Source organism: Colletotrichum higginsianum, chromosome 3 (assembly GCF_001672515.1).
Source record: "Colletotrichum higginsianum IMI 349063 chromosome 3, whole genome shotgun sequence".
NCBI classification, from domain to species: Eukaryota; Fungi; Ascomycota; class Sordariomycetes; order Glomerellales; family Glomerellaceae; genus Colletotrichum; species Colletotrichum higginsianum.
This window is the reverse complement of record NC_030956.1, coordinates 74,496-89,874: the sequence shown is the minus strand read 5'-3', so window position 1 is coordinate 89,874 and position 15,379 is coordinate 74,496. Positions and strand designations below refer to the sequence as shown.

The 15,379-nt window shown below is 53.0% G+C and overlaps 6 protein-coding genes across 6 annotated transcripts; 3 read left to right on the top strand and 3 right to left on the bottom strand.

The window, feature by feature from the left end:
* Positions 1 to 427: 427 nt before the first annotated feature.
* CH63R_03567 (Endothelin-converting enzyme 1) lies at positions 428 to 2,869 on the bottom strand (the record flags this gene model as incomplete). Its single annotated transcript, XM_018298542.1, has 4 exons — positions 428 to 1,798; positions 1,865 to 2,086; positions 2,177 to 2,598; positions 2,734 to 2,869. The coding sequence occupies 4 exons, from the start codon at positions 2,867 to 2,869 to the stop codon at positions 428 to 430; spliced, it is 2,151 nt and encodes a 716-aa protein (XP_018159788.1).
* A 1,534-nt stretch (positions 2,870 to 4,403) lies between these two features.
* On the top strand, positions 4,404 to 6,029 carry CH63R_03566 (Chlorogenic acid esterase; the record flags this gene model as incomplete). Its single annotated transcript, XM_018298541.1, has 1 exon — positions 4,404 to 6,029. One exon carries the CDS (start codon positions 4,404 to 4,406, stop codon positions 6,027 to 6,029), a length of 1,626 nt encoding a protein of 541 aa, XP_018159787.1.
* A 634-nt stretch (positions 6,030 to 6,663) lies between these two features.
* On the bottom strand, positions 6,664 to 8,088 carry CH63R_03565 (Acyl-CoA desaturase; the record flags this gene model as incomplete). The annotated part of the gene is made up of 3 exons (XM_018298540.1): positions 6,664 to 6,905; positions 6,978 to 7,709; positions 7,800 to 8,088. The coding sequence occupies 3 exons, from the start codon at positions 8,086 to 8,088 to the stop codon at positions 6,664 to 6,666; spliced, it is 1,263 nt and encodes a 420-aa protein (XP_018159786.1).
* A 2,175-nt stretch (positions 8,089 to 10,263) lies between these two features.
* On the top strand, positions 10,264 to 11,334 carry CH63R_03564 (Alcohol dehydrogenase GroES-like domain-containing protein; the record flags this gene model as incomplete). The annotated part of the gene is made up of 2 exons (XM_018298539.1): positions 10,264 to 10,543; positions 10,598 to 11,334. 2 exons carry the CDS (start codon positions 10,264 to 10,266, stop codon positions 11,332 to 11,334), a joined length of 1,017 nt encoding a protein of 338 aa, XP_018159785.1.
* A 597-nt stretch (positions 11,335 to 11,931) lies between these two features.
* Positions 11,932 to 13,014, top strand: CH63R_03563 (Alpha/beta hydrolase; the record flags this gene model as incomplete). The annotated part of the gene is made up of 3 exons (XM_018298538.1): positions 11,932 to 12,351; positions 12,416 to 12,769; positions 12,829 to 13,014. 3 exons carry the CDS (start codon positions 11,932 to 11,934, stop codon positions 13,012 to 13,014), a joined length of 960 nt encoding a protein of 319 aa, XP_018159784.1.
* Positions 13,015 to 13,320: 306 nt separating this feature from the next.
* On the bottom strand, positions 13,321 to 14,926 carry CH63R_03562 (Beta-lactamase; the record flags this gene model as incomplete). Its single annotated transcript, XM_018298537.1, has 4 exons — positions 13,321 to 13,440; positions 13,559 to 14,288; positions 14,382 to 14,661; positions 14,779 to 14,926. 4 exons carry the CDS (start codon positions 14,924 to 14,926, stop codon positions 13,321 to 13,323), a joined length of 1,278 nt encoding a protein of 425 aa, XP_018159783.1.
* Between the last annotated feature and the right edge of the window lie 453 nt (positions 14,927 to 15,379).

Here is a 15,379-nt window from a genome sequence, read left to right as displayed (position 1 = left end):
CCTATTCGATCCACAGCGACCAATAACAGGTTTTTGGAAAGTCATCAAAAGTGCAACGAAGCCTCGGTAACGTCGGGGTGATCCTCTTTTCGGGCTGTCCCCGAGCTCAGCTCCGGATTGTCAATGCGTAGAAACATGCCGGCGGCATCTCAGATGCTCCGAGACTCGAGTGAACGAACGAACTATGGGGGCGATGACGCTGCACCTGTGACTGGTGGCCTGCTAAGCGGCCAGTGAGTGGCTGTTATCGACTTCAAAGTCTGCATTCTGCAACTGAAGTCTGAAATGTATTATAACTGTATAACTAGACGAGAAACCCAGAGTTAACAGACCCCGACTCTGTAGGCATCAAGAAAAGGAAAAAGACCAGATGAAGAACGCGGTTGTAGTATTATCCGACTGGGGTGGCTTGTTTAGTTTCCCCGCATCACCAGAGCTCACATCGTGGCTCTTTCACAGGGCAGTTGAAGGCCTTCCTGAAATCTTCCGAGTTGTCTAGCGGACCCTTGATACGTGCAGGGCCAGGCGAGTGGGGGTCATTGTTGATGAGCCAGACATCGAGGGCCCGGGAGTCGGAGATTTGACACCAGCTCTGAGCATACTTCACGAAGAAGAGCTGTTCGTGCGTGAAGCCGCCAAGGCCAGGGAGATCGCAGTCGTTGGTTTTTCCGTCGGCCTGTTGGCGCTTCCACGCTGCGAAGGAGTTGGCCAAGCCGCCTGCGTCGGCAATGTTTTCCCCCAGCGTGGCGTTGCCATTGACGTAAACGCGCGTGCCGTTCGGAGACGCAACAGAGAACTCGCTGTACTGCTTCGCAAAGCACTCGGCGCGATCACTGAAAGCGTTCTCGCTGCTCTCGTCGAACCAGTTGGTGAGGGAACCATCAGGCGCGTAGTTATGGCCCTGGTTGTCAAAGCCGTGGGTCAGTTCGTGGCCAAGTATCGTTCCCATCCCGCCATAGTTGATGTATGATGGATAGCCAACATCGTACAGAGGCTGCTGCTGGATTCCTGCTTGGATGAAGATGTCGTTGAATTCTGGGAAGTAGAAAGCGTTGACTATCGAGGGGCTAAAGATCCATATTGCCTTATCGGTAGGCTCGTCGAGCCACAACCACAATTTGGCAGTAAACCAGGCAGCGGTTTCGACTGTGTTGTTGAAATAAGAGTCGCCAATCCGAAGATCGCCATAATAATTGGCCAAATCTTGCGGGTTGGTGGTTTCCGGGGATTTGTCAGGATAGCCAATCTTGTCTGTAATGGTATGAACTTTCTCCTCGGCAGTTTCCTTGACTTCGGCTGATAGCCAATCCTTATCAGCTAGACGAGTGATGAACTCGGTCTTGATGGTGGCCAAGAGAGCCGTGGTAAGCTCGCGGGCTTCTTTCGTGTAAGCCCTGTCGACGAAAAAGCGGCCGAGAATCCACCCGAGTCCGTTGGAAAGTTCAATCCAGTCAATTCCGTTCTCGATATGGGACACGCACTGCCGCCAACGCGGGCGACGCCCGATCATGTTCGGATCCTCGCCCTGGAACGTGCTCTTCAGGTCGTTGAGCTTCTCGGTGACGTCGGCCTCGACGATGGTGGAAAACGCCGTTGCTGCCCTCCAGACGAAGAACCCCTGCAATGTGTCTGCAGTAGTGTTTGCCAGCAACGCAGAAAGGTTGCCAAAGTACTCAGGGGCGAAATTCAATACTTCGGGAACATAGTCGGGCGGAGAAAGGTTCTTGATGATGAAATCGTGACCGAGTTCGGGCGCCACACTGATCACCTCATCCAACGTAAACCTTTTCAGCGGAGACTGAGGGAACACGTTAGTTTTGTTTCCTATGCTGGTAAAAGACAGCCATCATTTCACTTCACTTACGGTTGGACTGTCCTTGCTGTCATTGATCAGACTACCTGCATTCTCTTCGAACTCCGTGATCTTCAAAGCAAGATCGCTTGCTTCGGCAGCCGTGAGATTTGCTGGATGAATCGCTTGTAGCACCGACGCCTGGATGGCCAAGTATTCTGCCAGGGTGTCATCATCTTCATCGAAGCTGAGCAGCGATCCGCCCGCGGGCAGGACCGTGATAATAGTCCTGTTCTGCCGAGAGTCAGTTTAGAGTCTCCCCAGGCAGACAACATCTGCATCGGATCACCAGCCAAGGGCGTTGCCGTGGATTATTAAACTGACAGGGTTTGTATCATCCCACCGGGGGAGGATGATCTCGAATGTGGGAATGGCGTGTTGGGCGAAAATGAGCAGTACTTTCCCCAAGTCGTCATCTTTGGTGATCAAGTCATTTGGCGATTTCGATGGGAAAGCCTCCACGATGTGGTCAATGAGCTGGATCAGAGGCTCCAACCCAGCAGCTTCAACAGCAGTGTAGTTCATACAGGCATCGTAGGCATCAGTCATGAGCTTGAAATTGGCCTTGTCAATAGTGATCTGATCATCAGACAAAGACTCCGAGATGAATCCCACGCCGGATTCTGAGGGGTAGGGCTCTTCCAAAATGTGCTTCAAAACGGCTCTAACTGAATCACTGTTGAACGTGCTTGCATAGGCTGAGCCACCTGTTGGTGCGCTCTTTGCCTGAAAGCCACCGCATGCCACTGACAGTTAAGCAAGTCAGCTCCTGCATTGTATTAAAATACCGCCTCACAAAAGGTGAGTCCAAGTGTAAGAGCAGGAATAAACGGGGCATCTCAGTAACAGAAACGATAGAAAAGGCGAGGAGATTGACGCACCTTTTTCGAAATCCGTGCATGGGTCGAATTCTGTGTGGTTAGGGGCAAGATTAAAAAGGATATCTGCAGCAAGGCTAAGACATGCTGGTGTGATGCAGAGAAGACTGGCCGAATCGAGTGCTGCAGTTGGCGCCATCGCATTAGATGCTGGGCCTCAAGGTAGTAGTAGTCTACAAAGAGTCTGATGATGTTCTAAAGAGGATGCATAGAGAGAACACAGAGTTGACGAGGAAAAGATATTTAGTAGGCAACAGGAAGCAGCCTGCGACTTTAGGTAGAAGATGGACTGTTGAACAAGAAAAGCCTGTCTTGGCCCCCATAACGTGTTTACGTCTTGACAAGAATGCATTGTAATTTACGGCAAGGACAGGAATGCACTGTACTTTGCCAAGTAGGACAAGAATGTACTCATTTAAAATGGAGGAGCGGGGATGTACCAGCTGTAGAAGAGGCCTGCAACATTGTGCAGCAAAGTAAGACATAAGGGAAGTACAGCATCTGAAAAGGAAATATTCCGGACAGGAAAGAGTGAAGAAAGACATCACAGCAGCGGACGAGTGAACATGGATGATGTAAATAAATGTAGAAGTAAAGTATGTAGTGTTCCTAAAAGCAGAGAGATATAGTATTGGTTTTGTGTTGCAAAACGGTTTCGATAATAGTGGCTTGAGAAGTTGAATGATGTTGGCTTGATTTGAGGGGGAAATGGGCGACCTGAGGGCATTAATCAGTGTGCAATGCGCAGACATCATTCTTGAATCCCTGCTATCATCAACGAATTGAAGAATCCATCCCTTCGCTTGCGTTCTGCCTCAGTATATGTTTCGGCAGCTTGTTGGATAAGCGCTGCACCCTCGACCACGGGCAAGGGTGTAGGAGATCCAACTACATCAAATAAGACCTCCGGAGCTCTTGATTTAGGGACCGTGAGGGCATGGCTTGGTGAAGCTCCTGGGCTACGTCCTTGTCGTCATTGAATCACAAGAAGACAGACAGGATTAGTCGCTAGAATTTTCATAGCATCTTCATAGTCTCATAGATGGATGGCTTACAGCAGCAGCGGAGGCCGCATTTGCGACCACCCCCGCTACAGTCTAAAGAGGTTCAACTTGGTGAAGATTTCCCCTATTTCAGCCCACGTCATCCAATTGTAGATTGAGAAACAACTTGCCAATACAGCCATCTTGTAAACAGATCTTTTTCCTTTGGTAAGGATTTCCGAAAGAGTGGGTCGTAGACCACAGACACATACATTTACGCACTGCTGTGCAAAAACAAGCATCCAATAGTGGTTGTCAACACTCCTTGAACAAGAACCCCAGTGTCCGTTAAGGTATTCGTTTTCCTTGGACAATGGAGGTTTTCCTTTTCTTGCGATTCTTCTCGAGTAGTACTGAGTCCATAAGGAGGCATGTCGGCGAAGCGTGAACGACAGGGATAATATCATCGTAAAAGGCCACTCGCCAAGTCGGTCTTTCGTCGTAGGATTGCTGACCGCATGGTTCTGCCTTGTCACCTTCTAGAAAGAGGTTCGGATCACCGGGACAAGCCTGGGGCGACTCAAACCATGGATGGGCTGATTGATAAGGAAGCAAATAATGATGTATTTATACTGCAAGGGCGCTCATCACCCAGTGCTTTGACTCCAGTAAAACTGCGCAAACATCACGATGAAGCTTTCCATCCTGTGGCTCCTCGCTTTGGCGACAGACGTCCACTCAGCAGCCAGCAATTCTTCGCACTCGGGCAGTCTTACTGTTCGAACCTCGACCGGCACTTTTACAGGGCTTGTCGATCCAGCGTTTCCTAATACCCGGCAATGGCGCTCCATTCCGTTCGCAGCACCTCCTGTTGGGTCGCGTCGCTGGCTGCCTCCTCAGAAGCTTCCGCCTTCGAACGAGCATCAATATGCGACCAAGTACCCGCCTTCTTGTCCCCAGTTCGTGACGGCTGTTGAATCCCTGTGGAACCTGCCCTTGACCAAAGGGAACCTGATCTACAACGGCGGCCAGAGCGACTCGTCGGGTCTGGTAGGCGAGGCAACGTCCGAAGACTGCCTTTACCTGGCGGTCTGGAGGCCTACGAGTCCGCCACCGAAAGGAGGATTTCCGGTCCTCTTCTTCATGACAGGCGGCGGTTTCGTGATTGGGGGCATTGATCTTCCCTGGCAAATTCCAACGTCGTGGGTCGAGCGGTCGCAGTCAGCCATCATCGTCACCATCAACTACCGCGTCAACATCTTTGGCTTCCCCAACGCGCGTGGGTTGGCAGACGGCGAGCAGAACCTCGGCATTCTCGACCAGCGAGCGGCTCTCGAATGGGTTCGCGACAACATCGCAGCCTTTGGCGGCGACCCGACCCGCATCACGCACTGGGGCCGTTCCGCGGGCTCCATCAGCGCCGACATCCACGCCTATGCATACCACGACGATCCGATCGCCCAAGCCTACTATCTGGAGTCGGGAACCGTCTCCTTGGGTATCGGGGAGGATCCCACGCACTCCAACTTCAGCTTCGTAGCGCAACACGTCGGCTGCGAGTCTCCCTGCGGCGCCGACGGCTGCAAGGACGACGACGACGGCGGCGTAGCCGAGCTCGACTGCATGCGCCGAGTATCATTTGCTCAGATTTCGAACTTCATCGGCCAGTACGGCGACGAGGGCGAGACGCCCACTCTATCCTTCAGCCCGGTCCCCGACGACCACATCGTCTTCCGCAACTACGAAGCCCGCGCCGCAGAAGGCCAGCTCGCGCGCCGCCCGTCCCTCATCTCCTTCACAGCGAACGAGTTCTCCTCGTTGGTCCCGTGGCCAAAAGAAAACCTGACCGAAGGCCCGTGGCAGCCGCCAGTCACGGCTCTGGACGTTGCATCCGTGTGCGGAATCCGCAACGCCGTCGTCAGTCGTAACCAGCTGAGCACGTCCGAAGCCCCCGTCTACCGCTTCCAATACGCAGGCCAATTTCCCAACCTGAACGTGTACGATTGGTTGGGCGCGTACCATAACAGCGAGACGCCTTTGGTGTTTGGGACGTATGGGTTGTTGGACCACGTGGCGCCCACGACGGAATTCCAGGTCGAGGTTAGCAGGGCGATGCAGGATCATATCATGGCCTTTGCGGAGGATCCGTACCAGGGGCCACTCAAGAGGTTCGGGTGGGAGCCGCAGGTTGTCAGCGAGGCGGGCGGCGGGAGTTTGCTTCGTTTTGGAGCAGGTGGCAAAGCGGTGCAAAGGATCGATGGGGTTGAGGTGGATGGTGTGTGTGAGGGGTTAGGTGAGTATGATCCGTTCCCGTAGACCTGTACCTTGGGATTGAGTTGTCTCATGTCGCCTCGAAAGACATGCTCCCAAGGGTGTTGGCGTGTTTACAGTTACGATGGGGAGGGAGGGATAGTTACGGATTACAAAAGGTCTGCGTTAAAGAAATCTAGTTGTAACCTCCCCCCAACAGACTTAGCATGAAGTGATTATAGAGAGCAAAGATAAGGAAACAGGAAAGAGAATCAGATATACTTCTACTCAGCTACGGATAACCTCGGAGCCCTGCCTCGTCACCCAGGGCTCTTTACCCAGATTCACCCTAGCTTGCCCATACACGCTTGCTGACCGTTGGATTCCAGACCTTGAAGCGGCAAGATCCTACCTCACCTAACCCTGCTCGGGACAGAACAAATGCCCAAGGAAAGTCTTGGGGTTTGGCCAGGCTGCAGCGCCGCCCTGACGAAAGCGTGGAATGAAGATTGCTAACGCGGAGGGTCTATGGTGACATGAGAGACCTCTCTCAGACCATATCCGTCAACCAAGGCCTTGGAGACATGGAGATAAGCAGAATCTAAGCATAATGTTCAAGTTGACCCAATTCAAAAAAACAGCCGCCGTTGACAGTGAGCACTATTTTGCTTGTGCTTCCCTAACCGGCCGAGACGACGTACTATGCACTCTTGTCGCCAGCCCGAGCACGCTTCCAGATTTCGACTTCGCAGCCACCGCGCAGGATACCTACGCGCATGGTTGAGAGAAGGTTATGGGCAGCATTCGAGTGGTTGTAGATGCCGCCGTTGAAGATGGCGGTGGCGTCTTTCCCGACTGCTGAACTAATCAGCGCTTTGCCGCCAGGGTGATCCTCGACGAAGCCGGTAACATCATGAATGACACCAGCGACGGAGACAAGAGCTTAGCCTTCATTGTGTGCTGAGTTGACAAAATCTTCCCATTCCACAACGGGGAGCTGGTCCAGAGGTATACCCCAGTCGAGCTTAGATCGTCTCTGGTCGAGCTTCTTCTGTATTTGTTGGACCCGGCCTATCTCGATCTCGTTGGAGCGGAACTCTTTCAAATCAGACGCGAGCCCAACTTGCTTCCATAACCAGATGATCCATTTGCTTGGGTCGTACTGGTACCATTGGATGGCGTTCCGGTAGTCGGAAGGAAATTCGTGGTGGAAGTTGTGGTAACCTTCGCCAAGGGTGATGAGAGCGGTGAGGGCGTGATCGCGGGGCGAGTTGTGGTTGTCAAAGGGCTGGTCACCGAGCCAATGTGCAACCGAGTTGATCGAGAAAGTGGCCTGCTGGACGAAGAAATACCGCAGGATACCGCCGTAAATGAAGCCACCTGTCCAATCTCCCCAGCCGACACCACAGACTATTGTCGGAAGGAGAACAGCCATGAAGACGAGGCACTTCAGGTAGTGGTTATGCTGCCACATGACAACAGAGTCCTCGTTCAAGTCGCTAATATCGGTACGACCAGCACGCTTGGGGTCTTGCTTCATGACCATCCAGCCAAGATGGCTATAAAGCAGGCCCTTCTGGACAGAGTAGGGATCTTTGACAGTGTCGGTATAGCGGTGATGGGCCCGGTGCTGGCGAGACCACCAGCGTATAGAGCCCTCAACAGCACCGGCGCCCATCGCGGCGAGGTAGATCTTGAGAGGCAGGCTAGCTCTGAAAGAGGAGTGGGACCAGAGACGATGGTAGCCTAGGTAGTGGAAAAATGAAAGTCAGCAAATCTTTTCCTGAAAGCCAACAACGATTCTCAGATACCCAGTCAACAGCCCCCTGAACTCACCTGCAGTGATGCCAAGACCTGTCGCAAAGTAGTAGACGACGGCAAAGACGGCTGTCTGCCATTGAAGAGGTACCCAGTAGGAGTAAACCAGTGCGATCATGGGGACGATAAGAACCAACAGGGCGTTCAGCCAGTTCACATGCTGATACCAGTTTCTCCAAGTGATGGGCTGCGTGCTGATGTGAGGTTTTTTGTGGTCGGCTTTCTTCTTGGAACGGGTGGGGACGTAATCAGTCGTTCCATCATCCCACTTCTCTGGCGCGGAGCTATATGCAGTCCTTGATGCCATGCTGAAGAATGGACTGCTTCGATGTAGCTTCAGAGCGGATAAGAAGACGGAGGATGTTCGTTTCTTCTGGGGGGTCTCAAAACAGGCAAGGAGTCGGTGAGGTTGTAGGTTCGATTGTGACCAAGCTGGCGGAAGTGCTGGATCCGAGATACTCAGCCAACGAATTGCTGGCAGTCAGCAAGAACATGAATAGGCTGTTCATGATTGGAAACCTTCTAATCGATTTTGGTGCGTGAGAACCTGGACAGAAAATGTTGGAATACCAGCAAGAAACACATCACATTGAGCAAATGATTGTTGGGAAACAGACCGGACAGCATGATCTCGGACTGCAACATCCATCACGGCTCAACAACATTTCCCAGCGCGGCAAAGCCAGAGACTGACAACGCGTACCCTCTTTGGAAACCATGAGTGGATCCATTTATTCGGGCCTCGGCAGGTCATATACCACAGGCAAACCCAACACTTTATAGAAGACTAATCAAAAAATCCAGTAAGCTTAAGGTTCTTAAATCTGCTGGCTTGATCATCCTGTGCCTGTGGATCTACTAGGTTCTGTGCTTCAAGAGCTTGAAACTCATTCTCCTCGGCCTATCAGAAACCCTCCCAAGTCTACTACACCCTGCCAAGACTTACCAAAACCCCACCACAAGCGCCTTGGGCAACTGTCAGCCGGACCTTAATACAATAGGTTGGTAACTCCGCAACCTCCGGGATGGGTTCGGGCTTGATCAAAACTGGGTCTTGACGCCCGGCTTCAGCCCTTGAGAGGGATCAACGGCAGCTGGCCATGGTAGACGTGCCGCCATGTTCAACCACCGCGCGGCCAGCATGTGATGGCGTGACACCGCGTTCTACATCTTGAACGACGGCACAGCGCAGCATAGGATGAACCTGAAGATTCTAAGGTGCTTTGTATAGTTGGTGGAAAGGAGGCAAAGTAGAGAATAAACAGACCAAGTGCGAACTGTCTGTTCTGCTACAAACACCAATTTGACCAGTTGACCAATAGTGACAAGCTGCAAGAAGCCTCTCCTGTAGAAATTTCAAACCATGACGACGAGATTGAACAGACTGATAGCAGACTTGAAGGCCACCCAGTAGCATCCTGCATTGTTAAACCGGGTCTCTGCGCTTCAGCTGGCGAAGCAGTGGATTCCCAGGTCTGGCGAGGATGATCCATCACTCCACAGGCTGAATAAACAGCTCGTCGTTTGTAAGAAACAGACCAGGGACAAACTTACCTCATGTAGCACGCTAGCTGATGTAAATGCTTGCCCTTTACGGGCCACAACCAACGGGCTGACTCACCGGCGAAATCATCCTTGATTTTTCACAGCTAGACCAGCAGCTGCTGTCTTCTAGCTGATGTACGGATGTACACTCGCGCTGGAAACTTTCCAGAGAGCGGTTAATACTACTGGGGGGAGGGGGGGCGATATCTCCGCAAGTCCTGCAATTCTAGTGGATTCGGGTTTATTATCATCGTCTCGTCCGGTCCGAAGATTCTTCGGAGGGGTGCAAGTTTACGGATTGTTAACCCGACCTGCGAACACTCAGCATCCGAACCTGAGACCCGACAAACACACAGATGTGGTGACGAGCACCTAGACATCTCACCTTCCACTCTCTCATTCCTTTGCTCAAGGATCTGCCTGCGGCCAAGCCCCTTGGGCTATCACAGGACCCGTTGTTTCTCGGAGATACCGTACTATACGAGAAACTAAGCAGCGTCGACGGCGTAAATGGCCGCTGAGGGTGAAGGCTGTGTTGATACAAGTGCGGCTAGGGGGCTTTGATGGGCATCCGGCAACTCCTGCAACCTCACATTGTTCTCAACTTGCGTGTGAATAGTATGGGCTGACAAAAGACTTACCAGCCAACCTCTGGGAGACATGTGTGCGATTCAGAGTTTCTAAACATCTCCGGACGTGTGCTGCCTCGCCTCGGATGTACAATGTGATTACAAACCTCGACTGGCTCGCCAATACCTCCACGATATGAAGATTTCCAGCAACATGCCCAGAACGAAAACTACAAAAAGGAAACGGTCGGACATTCAGTATCTCAGGTAGCATTTCCAGCTTTGTTACCCCCAACATAAGCCTCCCAATTCTTGACACATCCCTTCATACACCTACAGTCATCAACCATCCATCATCGGAACTCAGCATGTCTCTTCCCTCGACCTATAAAGCTTGGCAGGTTGTGAAGGCTGGTGAGCCTATCGTCCTGAAGGATCTGCCTCTCAGACAACCTGGTACTGGCCAGATACTGGTTAAAGTTTTGGCATGCGGAGTCTGTCACTCCGATGCCAGCATGGCCAATGGCGAATATGGCCCCGTCCACGAGCGTGTTCCTGGACATGAAGTCGTTGGCGATGTCGTCGCGGTCGGGCAGGGTGTCACTCGTTTCAAGGGAGGTGAACGCGTCGGTGGACCGTGGCATGGAGGTAAGACGGATTGCCTGTGAAGCATTTGGCTATGAATTGCATTAACGTCTGTAGGTCACGATGGTACTTGTCGCTCTTGCCAACGCGGTCTGTTCCAGTACTGTGAGAGCCAGACCATTAACGGACTCTCTCAGGACGGCGGATACGCTGAGTACATTTTGCTGCGCGACGAAGCCGCGGTCCGTGTTCCGTTAGACCTTGATCCGGCTCAAGTAGCCCCCCTCCTATGCGCGGGAGTGACTGTCTTCAACGGCATCCGGAAGATGAAGATAGAGCATGGCGCCGTTGTTGCTGTACAGGGGATTGGCGGCCTTGGTCACCTGGCTGTCCAGTACGCTAGCAAGATGGGTTATAAGACTGTGGTTTTGAGCTCTGGCTCCTCGAAGGAACGCTTCGCTCAAGAGCTCGGTTCGCACGCTTTCATCAACACTGCTGTCGAGAATCCCGTGGAGAAGCTGAAGTCCATGGGCGGAGCTGGGCTTATCGTGGCGACCGCACCCAATCCCAAGGCAATCGGGCCGCTGACGGCTGCACTCGCTCCAGGTGGAAAGCTGCTGATCCTCCCGGCTGTGGGGAACATTGAGTTTAACAGTGTAGACCTGATTATGGCGGGAGCTTCAGTGCATGGCTGGGCGAGCGGTCATGTTGTCGATTCGGAAGACGCCATAGAGTTCGCTGGGATCCACGGGGTGCGGGCTCTGATCGAGAAATTCCCCATGGAGAGAGCCCCTGAGGCTATGGCACACATGCTCTCCGGCAAGGTTCGCTTCAGGGCAGTCCTCACAATGTAATCTATCACATTGGCGGGGTTGGTAGTTGTGCGCGGCAGTTGAGAAGCAAGCCTTGGACAGGACAGAGGGGGTGTATGTGTTGCGGAGCTCAACAGAGGAGGTAGAATCAATTAGATATCTGTTGACTAGGCACGTCAGTCAGTCATTCGACTTCAGCACAACCACTCTCGAACTTCTAGTGGTCGTAATAGCAGCGTAAGTCCGTTGTCAAACGGGGGCCATTGATAAAAGATTGAAGGTGGACGGACCCTAGGTACCCTTTTAGGACAGGCACATTGTCCTGCGGTCTGTACAGGATGCCGTCATACGCTTGAATATGATTACTTATCCCCTCCGGCACGCACCAGACGAGTAGCTTCAGATACAAGTCAAGTGTTTAAAGGTGGTTGTGCACTCGAGTCATGTGAAACAACCCCAACTATCAGTCGGTAACTCCGCTTAGCTCCAGCAAAAGGTTATTGTAGATGATGTCCACCATCTAAATTCCGGGTGCCGTCACCCCTTTCATGGGCTTGCCAAGCTGAACCACTCACTGCCCGTGCGTGACAGACCGTCAAATCGTTGTTTGGGCCAGATATATAAAGCCCTGCTGATTCGATGAAAGATCGCCCATCCGGACCTTCGTCGACGACAGCAACACCCGACGCCTTCACAATGGCGCAAATGGCTACACTTGATGTGCCCCATTTAGGTGGCATTAAAGCTGCATACTACATGCCGAAACCATACGACAAGTCCAAGTCAACGCTCATTCTCATCCATGGCTTCAGCATGTCCTCCCACGTCTTCCAAGACCATTTCACAAGTCAAAGTCTTACCGATCAAATGAATCTGATCGGCATTGACGTCATCGGTCACGGCGGAACAGAAATCAAGAACGAGACTTTCACCTACTGGGATACGGCCATAATGAACATACAAGTGATGGACGCTCTAGGCATCAAGCAGGCATTCGTCCTTGGCACCAGCCATGGAGGGGCCATTTCTGTCCGTATGTACTTGGTGGCGCCGGAGAGAGTAAGTGACGATCTCGTCTGTCTTATGCGGTCCGGCCCCAACATGAACGCTGATGAGTCGGTAGATTGAAGGTGTCATCCCCATAGGAGCCCTGATGGACTGCGAGTCACAACGGGCACATGACCTGGGCTGCTGGAATGCACTCACCGGATTTGAAAGCCTGATTGACACATGGACCAGCTCATTGCCCACGCCGCAATTTGAGCTGGACGATGCGTATTGTAACTTCGTCGTCGATGTTGACTTCGGAGCCACCTGTCCCGAAGAGATACGCGACTTCTGGAAGAAGACGATCAAGGAAGCCTACCGAGGGGATGAGGGCAGAAAGAAGATACGGATGGCGGCAATAAATCTACGTGACCGTGACGGCCTACATGGGAGGCTTGAGTATGTCAGATGTCCGGTGCTTTGGATGCATGTAAGAGAACAAATCAAACCCCCGTGGCAATGGCAAAGAAAGGTTAACACAGGACGCAGGGAACCGACGACGTCGTGAACTCGGTGGCGAATGCGGAGCAGGAAATTGCCTTGTTTCGAAACTCACCGGATGCTCGTCTGCTGGTCGTGAACGAAGGTTTACACGCACTGAGTTATTCCCATCTTGAAGCGGTTGAGCAAGCTGTTATGGAATTTGTTAAAAAGCACCAGAAGAAAGAGCTATAGGTAACAAGTGGAAATCATGTCGTAGCCTCTGCCACTTTACGTAGCTTAGGACAGCAGCCTCTTCCTGCAACTGGAAGGGAATGGGACAATGCACGCTTTAGCTTGGGGAGATGGATGATCTAATTACTACGAGACTATCTGTCTCAAGAGATTCCCAAGAAAGAGTGAGTTAACAAGTGAGTAACTAATCTTACTCTTACTCGAGTAAGGGCAGTCGTCAATCAGACATGGAGCTCAGCATCTGTAGGGTTTACAAGTATTGCCAGTCATTCCCCTTCCATCAGCACCAGCATCAGACACATAGAGTTACAGCAACGAATACATGGCCTTCTCAAACTTGTGGACCAGACCCTCCTCAATGGGGGTGCTGTATGGCGAAGTCTGAAAAGCCACGATGGTGCAGAGTCCCGCCGCAGGGTCGATTTGCTAGAGAGAGAAGAGACGACATCAGCCTCCCAAGTTCTTTCTAGGGACAAGACGAGACGAGACGAGAAGAAAAGAAAAGGAGAAGAAAAGAAGAGGAGAAGACAAGAGCAGCACTTACCAGGCCGATATTCCAGCCGCAGTTGATTGACATGGACCCCTTGCGCCGCCACCGGTCCCCGTCCAGGTCTTGCATGAGCACAATGGCCCCGAACCCGAAGTTGCGGCGCAGGCTGGGCCACTGCGGCAGAGGATAGCCGTAGTTGATCCAGCGGATGACCTTGTTGAAGTGCTCGTTCATGCCGCGCTCCAGCGTCTCGTCCAGCGCGGGCCGGAACATGTGGTCGACCGTCTCGGGCTTGAGGAGGACGCCGTCGCGGCGCAGCAGCGAGTGCATGACGGCCATGAAGGCGGCCGGGCTGGCGAACAGGCCCGAGCCGGCGTAGCACTCGGCCGGGTCCTTGCGGAGGAAGATGCTGTCGTCGTAGTGCAGCGTGCCGTCCTCCCGGCTGCGCTTCGTCAGGTCGGCCCGCCGCGCGAGCAGGTCCGGGCGTTGCTGGAGCTTGAACGTCATGTCGGTGATGCCCAGCGGCGCGCAGACGTTCTGCTGCATGTAGCTCTCCAGATCCAGGCCGGTTGCTGACTCGACCAGCTTGCCCGCCCAGTCCAGGTTGGTGCCGTGGATCCACTCCGCTCCGGGGTCGCCCACGGGAGGCGCGGCCAGCGGGTCGGGGATGTCGGTCTCGCAGCCCACAGGCAGGGGATACGTCGAGTACCCCTTGGCGCAGTATTGCTGCAGGAGGGGGCTGATAGGGACGTGCGAGATCCCCGAGGTGTCGGTGAGCATGTGCCTTTATTTTGCAAGTTGTTAACGGGTGACGAGTGATGGCAGGCCCGCATGTGCGGCGGAATGGTAATGGTGATGGTGATATGGATGGACCAACCTGAGAGTGATGATTCCCTTCCGCTCCCTCATGATGGGGTTTCCCTCGGCATCAAAGCCGGCCAAGACCTTCATGCTGGCCAGTTCGGGAAGAAACCGCCCGACGTCCTCGTCCAAGTCAACCAGGCCACGGTCCACGCACTGCAGCGCCATCACCGTCCCGACGAGAACGCTCGCCTGGCCCATCCTCATGATGGTGTCTGCTTCCATCGGGGGCAGCGTCCCGTCCTCGTTCGGCCGGACGGATCTGGCTCCATAACAGCGCACATGGTCGATTTTCCCTTTATTTTCGAGCGAGACACGGTCAGTCAGCTGAGCATTGCCATGGTCACGGCCGTTTTTTGCCAAGGTGCGTGGTTTGGTCCGTTAAGTATTAGATAGGAGCATGGAGAGCGTACCGGTCAAGTCTTTGGCCATCACGACGGCACCGGGAATCTGGCCAGTTTCCACACTCGACCTGAAGGCCGACTCCATTTCTGAGACTATGTTGCCACTTGAAGTTGCGGCACCTGCCTTGTCCGCAGGAAGGGTCGCGGCGGAAGCCATTCTGAAGTCTGGGTCGCAGCAGCCACTCAGTTCCAAGGGGGCAGCAGAAGAGCAATTTGGGACGGTGAGGAATGCTGGAGTTCGCGTTGCGTTCGTGATGGGCAGTGTGATTTCAGGACAACCGAGTCTCAGCCAGCGTAAATTGCTTTACCGCTCTTGTACTCTTATATCGGAGCAGTCGATCCTCGCTCCACAGATCTACATCAGTCCACTGACCGGCATCTCCGTATTAGTTTGTAGTGGGTACATAACATAGACACAAAGTCGGTAGGCAATAGAGTTTCAAGTTACATTTGAGCGCAAATGAGACCTCTCCGAGTCATGTAGCTAGTGGTATAAGTCAAGTCCGCTGCATATTAAAGCGAGCAAACCTGTAGCTTCGGAGAAAGACCCCCGGGTGTCATTGTAGAACTTGCCATGTAACATTGTTTTGCCTTAAATACATGCGCCTTG